Here is an 11208-nt window from a genome sequence, read left to right on the forward strand (position 1 = left end):
CGGAAAGTATTAAGGGCACTTTAAAAATGTGCCCTCATAGGTACACCTTTTAGGGCACATTTTGAACATGCCCCAAAAAGTTTTGAGGGCATATCCAAAATGTGCCCTGAAAAGTATTGTGGGTACATCCAAAATGTGCCCCAAAAACTATTGAGGGCACATCCAAAATGTGCCCCGAAAGGTTTTGAGGGCACATCCAAAATGTGCCCTGAAAGGTTTTGAGGGCACATCCAATAATGTGCCCAGAAAGGTTTTAAGGGCACATAAAAAATGTGCCCTGAAAGGTTTTAAGGGCACATAAAAAATGTGCCCCAAAAGGTTTTACGGGCAAATCCAAAATGTGCCCCCAAAAGTTTTAAGGGCACATCCAAAATGTGCCCCGAAAAGTTATCAGGGCACTTCCCAAAAATCTTGCAAGCTCCGTTTCAGAAACTGAATCAAATACATGCACTTCATTTCAGTTTACATATTTAGAAGAAGAATCAAATACAGACATTCTTCAGTTGGTACTTGAACTGAATCCTATTTACATAATCATCAATAACCAGTTACTCCCTTCAAAAAACATTCTTCAAATTGACTTTCTCCATTAAGAGCTGCGCCACTAAAAATGTAGAGCTGAACTATTCTTCACTAAACTGTATCTTGCTAATGGCGATACCTGGAGCACATCAAAAGCCTTAACTTGCTTGTGAGCTAATATGTATAGAATTGCCTGTGTAGTACTAGCATACAATAGATAGAAAAAACATTGTAATACATAGCCTTCTATGTTAACTGCAAGTCTCATGTGTTGTTTTGTTGCTCCGTTCATAGTTTTCAGTTGATTTAATGATACAACTCCAGTCCTTGGGAGTATTAAGATGACAGTAATAAAAGCATGGAATTAAAGCAAAATTCAGGTAGTCAAGACAGTAGCTATATTGAGTCCAAGTAAATTCAGGTATAGTCATTACAGTAGCTATATTGACATTATATGCACAAGTTAACTGTCAAGAACATGTCAAGGCTGGTTGATTTACTTTAATGATCTCATTTATCAAGCATCATACATGAAATGTTTGTTTAGTACAGGGCAAAATCAATTGAGCTAAGCTTATTTCAGGCACCCTATGCAAACAACGAAGCACATGTCAAATATTTGGTTGGACAGAAGAAGAATCAGTGGGTGACACCATGTAGATAGTAATCAACCATGGCTAGAGGCCACATGCCCACAAATTTACACAGTCAAACATAAGCTTGCATCCCGGCATAGGTAAAAATGAAAGGTTTGGGAAAACGCAATGGGCGTCAATATTTGGAAACGGTCAGTCAACCAACTGTAAGCAAACTTTTTGGAAAAGAATAAAACTAAGATAGCGATTGCAGAAGTGATTTAAACACATAATATGCCTAAACTCCACACATGCACTGAACATGGTGGCTAAACACATAATAACAGGGAGGGGAGGGAGACAGATTGATCTTACAACATTTGCACTTCCAGGAAAAGAATAAGATAGATTCGGAAGCAGTCTTCTCAGCTCTTCCAGCTCTAAACCTAACATACAGAAGTATTAGCTTATGTCACAGTGCAATACAAGGGCATGCATAGGTATTTGATGCCACTAGAAACTATTAGCTCTATGACAGATTGCAGACAAACAACTTGATATAATCCACTTGCCACCTAGCAACAACTTTAGAACGAAGTAATCCACTAACTAGCTATTTGAATATGTGGAGCATCTAATTTTGGAAAATGCAGTGTTCTTTCACTTGTATCAGACATCAGTATAACATGGGCAGTCGTAACAGAATCATATGGGTACATACGGCCAGATATATAAAGATTATTAATGGACAAAGAACAGGTTTGATCATCATTATGTAATAGATTGGGAGGATATCATTGAAACAGAAAGTAACAATGTACAAAACAATAATTCAAAAGGATCATGGAAATACCATAAGTTGGTATGTTTAAGCAAGACCAGAAAATCAAGTGCTTCTTCATAATATGATAGAGCCTTTTCATATTTCCTGTTGAAACAATAAAATGATAGTTTGATAAGAGTTAACAAGAAAGTAGAATTATCTTCCTAGTTATACTAATCCATGCATAACAGGAACTAGATAAGTTGCTATAGTGTAACAAAAATACATTCTACAGGTGAGAATATGACGATATGTTAGGCACATGCAAACAAAATATAATGCAATATACATTATTAAATAAATTCTGATGTGGTTGACAGATTAATTGCTGATGTGTCAAGTAAAACACTTTATTTCATATTCCTTGCATTTTTCTGTTCGCTTGCATATAACGACATTCATAATCAAGGCATGTAAACGAGAACAGTCTTAGGGAATCTCTAGCTCAGCTAGTATAAACAAGTTAAGATCAGGTGAATTTATGAACTAAAAGATAATATGTGAAGCTAATGTTTCAATTACTTCAGTTTTCGTAGTGCGGGTCCAAGATTCACCAATGTTGGTTCCCACATTTCATTAACAGACGATGACGTATGTTCCAGTGTTAATTCAAACTACTGAACTGCATTTTGGTACCTAAACACTAAACAAACAAGAACATCAAGTCACAAAGACGAAAAACCACAAAAAATTCCGACGTTACTTTCATACTTCTGTCCAGCAAACTACCCGAGTTTCAAGGCACAGAAATTAAGTTGCATGTACAACAACGGAGTTTCAAGGCACAGAAATTAAACTAGCACAAGATTAACAAAATGTCATACATCTTATGTTCATATCAAACTCAACCACCAATTTTACTCCTATTCCTCCAATAGTTCCAAAAAAACAGCTCATTGAGTACCACGCAATGTTAAAGTTATACAATTATACGAAACAAATTACACACCAAATGGCATACATCTTGCCATAGGAAACCAAATTTGAGAATCCAATAATTACATGTCTCCTATGCCAACTTAGTAGCCAAATCCATTGAAATGACTTGTAGATATTGCTATCGTAAACATAGTATGCAAAGCATTTACAAGAACAGCAGTATACTCCCACAAAGGATCAAATATTCAACTAAATAAGCTGAATATGACTATTCAGGATTGAGTTATAGAATGGACTTGAATATGTGAGCTAGTGAATATGAATATTAAAGTGTCTTGTATATAATTTTATTTTTCTCTGAAATTTTACCACAAGCATTTACTTTTGCAAATACAAAAATAGAAAGTATCTGACAGCCCACGAAGAACGTGACATGTCACTGCTGCCAAATTGACAGGATAGAACTTAAAAGCATATGTTTCTGGCTTTGCAACGTAACTAGAAGCAGAGACATCTAAGGAATCTGATGCCATCGAAATGAAAGTATAGTACTAAGAAAATTTAGTCAGAGGACTCTTATTATTGTTCACCTTCAAATGCATGAAAATTCTTACCAATTCAAAGAGTATAATGGAAGTATAACTTGAAATGATATTATGAGAAATGTGCAATTATGATGTCAAATTTGACAACAATGGACATTGCTAATGCACTCCCACCATCACAGCTTGATTGTCTGATAATAGAGCACAAGCGAGCAACCAAAGACCACAATCTCAGCAAAAGCAGGGCACAGGCGTAAATCACAAATCCTATCAACACATCCCATCCACATCTACACAGCTAAGCAAAGATGAACTACCACATGCCATTCCAGAGCGCACGGGCATAAGAATTACCTTAATACAGATAGGGATAAGGAGGCCTGGGACAAGGTGCCTTCCTCCCTGGTGATGGTGGTGGAGGTCGCACGCCCGCACAGTTGCCGCTCCTGCAAGGGTTTGAATGGTGGCGAGCATGGTTGCGCCGGGAAGAGATGATGGAGGCCCGACGCGGTGGTAGACATGCATGTCCGTGTGCAAGGTTAGGGCGATGCGCGTCTGCTGCCGAACCCGCAAAGCAGCTCGCCAAGGAGATGGACCTCCATGAAGTAGTACAGGAAGGCGGAGGCGACGACGAGGGCGGCGGCCTCGAAGTGCGTAGGCGGCAGGGCGGCCTCACAACCATAGCCGCGGCCTCCTTGTCGCGGCGGCGGCAGCACGTCTGGAGGATCTGGCCGTCTGCCCTCTCGCGGATGGATAGCCGCCGGGGACTTCACGGCATGAGCGCTAGGGTTCCGCCCGAAGTTGGGGCTGGGGCGAATCTGCGGCGGGGTTGGCGGGGGAATCGGCCGGGGACGAGGCACCGGAGCTGCGGCGGCGAGCGGTAGGGACGGGGCCGGCCGGCGAGATGCGGGAGAGGGGTGGTTGGCGAGAGAGGCAGGGGAATCGAGACGGGAAGGAGAGATCGCGGAAGCAGGGTCATGGTGGACTGGGCTGGGTGCGGTGTATTTTTATTATTATTTCTTATTAATTTTGGACGCTTAAATTCGCTGCAAGTCAAAGTGCCCAGTCACGAGCGTGGCAGCGCAATGCAAAATCGGATGCACTCGAACGAACTTGAAAGGGTACCAGATCGCTTTATACAGGTGATCGCCGTGGTCGCCCAGCCACTACGTACGTTTTCAATGTACTAGTAGCACGTAAGCACGTACAAATCTCAAGCCCATTTGCTTCTCACGTTCTAGTAGCACAAAAAAAAAGTACGTATGTATGTGTGTTATCCCGGTGTGGCGCATGCTATCTCTGATCTAGACATTCCTGACACGCACTGTGAAAGGACGAAAAAAGAAGATGTCCAAAAATCCAAATATTTGTATTTTTCACCGTGTCTGATGGAATTTATTAGCTAAGTAATATTTATATCCTTCTTTATATGCATTCTTCTAAGTAATATTTATATTGTTGCTATATAGCTATTAGGGCATATTGGATATGTGCCTTTATAGGTATACCTATTGGGGCACTTGGACATGTGCCCTTGTAGCTATATACCTATTATGGCACTTTAGATATGTGCCCTAATAGGTATATCTTTTATGGCATTTTAGATATGTGCCTACATAGGTATGTGCTATTAGGGCACTTAGAAAAATGTGCCCCGAATTGGAGTCTTTTAGGGCACATCTAAAATGTGCCCCTAAGCATGTGCCCTGAAATGTCTACCGTGTTGGAGTGACGCTTGCGAACTGGGTGTGGCAGGGAGAAGCGGTGCTGGTCCTAGGCACGCGGGCGGCGGCCGACGACGCGGCGGTTGTCACGGGAGGAGAAGACCTCACCCCCATTTAATGATTTATGGGAGTTTTTATTTCTTAATATGGACTGACAAGTGGGCCCTCTGCACACATAAGCAATTTCATTAGTTTTGGGCCACGTCATCACTTACAGCGGGCCCAATCAGTTAGAAACGGTGTCAATTCAGGATCAATTCACTAGGCTTAGTGTTTTATGCTAACAATCTAACAAAATGTGGTGGTTTTTTGTCCTGTAAACTTTATATTTCAACTGTAAAGTGGTAATTTTATGCTATTAGCTCCGAGATGGCCGACAACCCTTGTACCACACATTGCCAAACTTTGTTATCGGCTTTAGGGGCTGTCGGTGGAATATTTTTGTACTCCGTATATAATTTGGCTCATTTCGCGGTGCATGTGAGCAGAGCCCACTACACGACTAGACGTCATTGCGACAACACACGAGTGGAATAGTACCGGCTAGTCGAGCTGCTGAACTCTCGCCATGGACGCCCGGTCATCATCCTCGCCGTCGCCGCTGCGCATCGTCATCTCCCCGTGGCTCGCGTTCGGCCACCTACTCCCGTACCTGGAGCTTGCCGAGCGGCTGGCTTTGCGGGGCCACTCCGTCTCCTACGTCTCCACGCCGCGCAACATCGCCCGCCTCCCGCCGTTGCGCCCCGCCACGGCGCCCCGCGTCGACCTCGTTGCTCTCCCGCTCCCGCGCGTCCAAGGTCTCCCTGATGGCGCCGAGTCCAGCCACGACGTCCCCGACGAGATGCGGGAGCTCCACCTTAAGGCCTTCGACGGCCTCGCCGCGCCCTTCGCGGAGTTCCTGGCCGCCGCGTGCGCCGACGAGGCCACGAGGCCTCACTGGATCGTCGCCGATGCCTTCCACCACTGGGCCGCCGCCTCCGCCCTCGACCACAAGGTTCGGTTCGGTCCACGAAAGCCGGCCAGTTTGCGCGCTCCTATTTATATCTTAGATTCTCAAAAGTAATTTGTTTCATGGATCGCCAGGTGCCATTCGCGCTGCTTCTGCCGACCGCTGCATTTCTCGCCACGGTGCCGCGCCCGCCGCCGGAGCACGCCGATTCTGCCGTCGCCTCTGTGTTTGAACAGGCTGCCGCGGCCGCGCACGCTGTTCCACGTTACGAGCGGGAGGAGACGGCGACGTTCCTCACCAGCAATCGGGCGGCGTCGTCCGGTATGTCCAACCTCCAGCGCTGCCTCTTGACGCAGGAGAGGTGCACACTCACGGCTATGCGGAGCTGCGTCGAGTGGGAGCCCGAGTCCTTCCCGCTGGTGGCCACGCTCCTCGGCAAGCCGGTGGTGCCCCTCGGCCTTCTGCCGCCGTCGCCCGACGGAGGCCGCCGCGCCAACGGATCGGAGCACGCCACCGTGCGGTGGCTGGACGCGCAGCCGCCGGGGTCGGTGGTCTACGTGGCCATGGGGAGCGAGGTGCCGCTGCGCGTGGATCAGGTGCACGAGCTGGCACTCGGGCTGGAGCTCGCCGGGACGCGCTTCCTCTGGGCACTCAGGAAGCCTCGAGGTGCCGGCGTCCTGGACGACACGGACGTGCTTCCTCCCGGTTTCCAAGAGCGAACCCGCGGCCATGGGCTAGTGAGCATGGGGTGGGTGCCCCAGATGAGCATACTGGCGCACGCCGCCGTCGGAGGGTTCCTCACGCACTGCGGCCGGAACTCGCTCGTCGAAGGCCTCCTGTTCGGTCACCCTCTCGTCATGCTGCCCATCTATGGGGACCAAGGGCCCAACGCGCGGCAAATGGAGGCGAAGAAGGTCGGGTTGCAAGTGGCCAGGGACGAGAACGACGGGTCGTTCGACCGCCATGGCGTCGCGAGCGCGGTCCGGTCAGTCATGGTCGAGGGAGAAGCAAGGAGGGGCTTCGTAGCAGGCGCAGCCAAGATGCAGGAGGTCGTGGCCGACACGGAGCTACATGATAGGTACATCGACGATTTTGTACAGCACCTCAGATCTTACTCCGCTGCAAGTGCTACCGCGGCCTCAAACTCCTGAAGTAATCGTGTGATGTCTGCTTTGCTAGCTACTGTATCTTTACTTATCAAACAGTAGATATTTACTACTCCCTCACTCCCGAATTAGATGTCATTGATTTATCTATACTAGATAATGCCCCGCGCATTGCTGCGGATCATGCCAATATAACATATGAGAAACTCTACCAAGAAAATTGAGGCTCAAATTGTGGTATTTCATATATTCCACCACCCACAAATGCTAAATACAAATGGATGGTCGTATACAAACAATTACCCCATTACAGAAATTAAGTGCTCATGAAAATTATCTACTTGTTTGATACTGCTCTCTAGTTTTTAACGAAGGATAAATAAGTTGAATCCTACTGAGCTATGTGTAATCTTCTTCTCAGTCTTCCATAAAAAAAACGCATTATGTCGGGCCACACGGCATTGCTCGTGCACGTGTGCGTCGCACAATATATCAACCCCAATTGAAATTCCTCGAAGATGGGAATCGCCTTCATATAGAAGCAAGCATCAGTGTAAATAACAAATGTGCAAACATAACATAGTGGTGAAAGTACTATACTGAGAAAATGATTCAGAATTATAGGCAATATTATGCAACACAAAATAATATGTATGCACCACCATAAAAAAATACAATCTATGAATACAAGGAGAACCTAAAGCATAGAAAAGAAAGGGGCTTTAAAAAAATGGAAAAGAAAGGGAATCAAAGACAAAAATAATGACATGGAATTGCATACCTTCTCTTTATTTTAATTTTTGCAAACCTCTAAAATAGAATTATGCAGTTTTGAGCACTTCACGTGCTTTTTGTCTTGTTGGATGGCTAGTTGCCAATTTCAGCTGCAAACAAAGCATCCGCCAGAAATGAACACGTACGTAGACAGAGGGAGAACAATTATAAATGATGACATAATCCTTGGAGAAATTATACAGGACTATAAAAAGTGCGATGAATAAAATTCTGCTCACACATCCCGCAAATCAATCACCTACATGAATAGATTTGGATTAAATAGGCAAAGATATAGGCAACGATGGGAAGGTAGATAGATGCTGGCCCTCTTGGACACTACGGCCATCTTCACTCTTCTGCACATCTAATCAAACTGCAAGCATTAGAATTTTGCAGAACAACATACAAGTACCTAAGCAAACCAACCTGCACGCATAGCCCTCTGGAACTGAATCTTGGTCTCTCTCCTCAACGATACGATCTTGAACCTGACCTCGCTCGCCACCGGTGAAAGAAGCCGTCAGAGATGAACAGGTAAGGATAACCACCTATAAGAGCTTGAGAAGCGATCAGATAAAATTTGACCCTCATCTATGTGATGCAGAGTCACCATTTGTGTTTATCGTAGATGGAGCGGCATAATTGACAGGGGAGGAGCTGCAGCCGGTGGACTTGAAGAGCGATAGGCCTAACGTAGAGTGGCATGTTAGAATAAATAGGTGGACTTGTTGCTCGATCGCTCGCCTCGTTGGTGGATCCGTTTGCCCCTAGTGCTGTGAGGAGAGGAAGGGGTGAAGCCGTGAAGGTGCAGGCCAAAGTAATGATGTCTTCAATGCTGTGACGATTTGAGAAGAGGAATGGCCAAATTGACTGATCGGCTACAATAGTGGAGAGGAGATAGGCTAAATATTTTCAGGTGACGTTCCATAGAGATAATAAGTGGTGAACAAAAAAAATACAGGCATCATAGCAGTTGTGATTCGTCTGCATGTACCAGATGACATGGACTTGAGTTGAGTAATGTGGTGGGACCGCTGATGTGGCATAGTTGCATGTTTAGAGAAATATGTTAGTGGGGATGAACTACTTAGTTATATAGGATTCGCATGTATCTATATATTAAAACCCGCCTAGATAAACAAATAATTCGGGACAGAGGGAGTGTGATGTTACAAAATACCTCAGCGATACGCCCATATTCGATAAAGTTGCGATAATTATTTTAGAGCGGAGGCAGTATTACAACAATGAAACACTGAAAACTGCAGCTACATTGGAAAGAAAATCGGTCCAGGTGTTAGTACAAATGATCTACTGTACATCTTTTCTTCACCAGACTGTAGTGTATAGCTAGTGTGGTGGTCATTCAGAGACTGAAGTACAGAGAATACCAGTCCAGGGCTGTTTTTAAGAGGATTTATCTGAAGACCGTAGTATGAATGTTTCTCTGCTGCATCAACATATCTAAAAGTAATATGGAGAAACCTAAACGACACTCCCAAGCATACTGTACATGATTTCACTGAGATGAAAACCAACACTCACACAGAAACATTCATCACCAAGACAAATCAACCCCCAGAAAATTGAACTGTATAAGATCCGGTCAGAAACATTCATCACCAAGACAGCACTCACACGGAAACATTCAGCACCAAGACAACACACACAGAGACTGAAGACTGTAGTGTCTAGCTGGTGTGGTGATCATTCAGAGACTGAAGTACAGAGAATGTCAGTCCAGGGCTGTTTTTAAGAAGAATTATCTGCAGACCGTATTATGAATGTTTCTCTGCTGCAGCAACATATCTAAAAATAATTTGGAGAAACCTAACAGACACTCTGTATGGGATTTCAATAAGATGAAAACCAACACTCACACAGAAACACTCATCACCAAGACAAGACGACCCTGAGAAAAAAAATCGAACGATATAAGATCCGGTCAGAAAGATTCATCACCAAGACAGCACTCACACAGAAACATTCAGCACCAAGACAACACACACAGAAACATTCATCACCAAGGCAACACTCCCAAGTATTTTTTTCTCAAGTTTTATCCCACAGACATAAGATACTGCCTGCAAGTAGACTAGCATCATCTCCCTCCAGTGAAAGTAGAAAACAATTTCCAGACTTTGCACTCGATCTGAACTCTTGGATAATCAAATGCCAAGGTCCCTTGATCCTGAATATAATTTCCAAAACTCAAGAGTCAGGCAGCAATGCTGTAGTCTAGACAAATTGTTCATCGTTACCAGTCATTAGCATTCTTAAATACAGTTGCTTTCAGTCCTGTCCATTCTACCGAATTTATTGGACAAAAGACTACAACAAGTTGACTGGGATCCTCTTCCCTTGCTGCAACGGAACAACGATGTTCAAATTAAGCTAGGCCTTCAAATTGGGTATGTGTACTAGTAGTGTGCCTTGTGCCATCCGAGTAGAGTGAAAAGTAGAGTGTTAAGCAGCAGTGCGCAAACATATCCATATCCAAGCACCTGCTACTGCCATCGTGTATGGCCATGTCAAACATGAATCCCATTTCCCTGTTCTTTCTAGAGCTCCTCCGCATTGGCCTTAGCGCACACAGTTTATCGCCGGCGATGACAACCAGCGGTTTGTCTACTCTGGCTTCGCTAACACTAACCTTACCCTCGATGGCACGGCCTCAGTCACGCCAAGCGGGCTGCTGGAGCTGACCAATGGCATAGCCATGAGCATGGGCCACGCCTTCTACCCAGCTCCATTGCACATGGCCGACTCGACCAACGGCACAGTGCAGTCCTCTGCTTCCTTCGTGTTCGGCATCATCTCCATCTACGACTTGAGTAGCCATGGTCTCACCATGTTGGTCGCACCAAACAAGGATTTCACCAAGGCGACCCCGGTACAGTACCTGGGACTCGTCAATGGCTCGAACAACGGCAACAGAACAAATCACATCTTCGCTGTCGAGCTGGACACATGAAAAAACTCCGAGTCGGGGACATCAACAACAACCACATCGGTGTGGACATCAACAGCCTCAGCTCCGTTCAGTCCCACCCAGCCGGCTTCTTCCACGACCAGAATGGCACATTCAAGAACTTGACTCTCAGTAGCCAAGAGGCGCTGCAGGTGTGGGTGGACTATGAAAGAGAGAAGACACAGATTGGTTCAGCAAACCTGGGAGAGATTGCTGACCAAGGTGGGTGGCCGCAACATTATCGACTGGTGGATCTTCATGTCTTCGGGTTGGCAGGGATACCAAGGCTGCAAAATCCGCTTTGCTGACCCAGATCGCCCAACCGGACGTACTGGCA

The 11208-nt window shown here is 45.4% G+C and overlaps 1 protein-coding gene and 1 long non-coding RNA gene across 2 annotated transcripts; one reads left to right on the plus strand and one right to left on the minus strand.

Moving 5' to 3' along the window:
• Nucleotides 1–399: 399 nt before the first annotated feature.
• LOC124700977 lies at nucleotides 400–2200 on the minus strand. The gene is made up of 2 exons (XR_007001883.1): nucleotides 1951–2200; nucleotides 400–1543 (listed from the first exon to the last, which is right to left on the minus strand). It is a non-coding gene; the product is annotated as an uncharacterized LOC124700977 (long non-coding RNA).
• A 3371-nt stretch (nucleotides 2201–5571) lies between these two features.
• On the plus strand, nucleotides 5572–7269 carry LOC124700978 (UDP-glycosyltransferase 91C1-like). The gene is made up of 2 exons (XM_047233044.1): nucleotides 5572–6062; nucleotides 6152–7269. The coding sequence occupies exons 1-2, from the start codon at nucleotides 5637–5639 to the stop codon at nucleotides 7166–7168; spliced, it is 1443 nt and encodes a 480-aa protein (XP_047089000.1). The 5' UTR covers nucleotides 5572–5636; the 3' UTR covers nucleotides 7169–7269.
• The last annotated feature ends 3939 nt before the right edge of the window (nucleotides 7270–11208 follow it).

This window comes from Lolium rigidum, chromosome 3 (genome assembly GCF_022539505.1).
Source record: "Lolium rigidum isolate FL_2022 chromosome 3, APGP_CSIRO_Lrig_0.1, whole genome shotgun sequence".
Taxonomy (NCBI): Eukaryota; Viridiplantae; Streptophyta; class Magnoliopsida; order Poales; family Poaceae; genus Lolium; species Lolium rigidum.

What these genes read in the sequence shown, in the direction of transcription:
- LOC124700978 (XM_047233044.1), top strand. Translation starts at nt 5,637, where the DNA reads ATGGACGCCCGGTCATCATCCTCGCCGTCGCCGCTGCGCATCGTCATC. An exon ending in CCTCCGCCCTCGACCACAAG is followed by an intron (nt 6,063 to 6,151) that starts GTTCGGTTCGGT and finishes ATGGATCGCCAG; the next exon opens with GTGCCATTCGCGCTGCTTCT.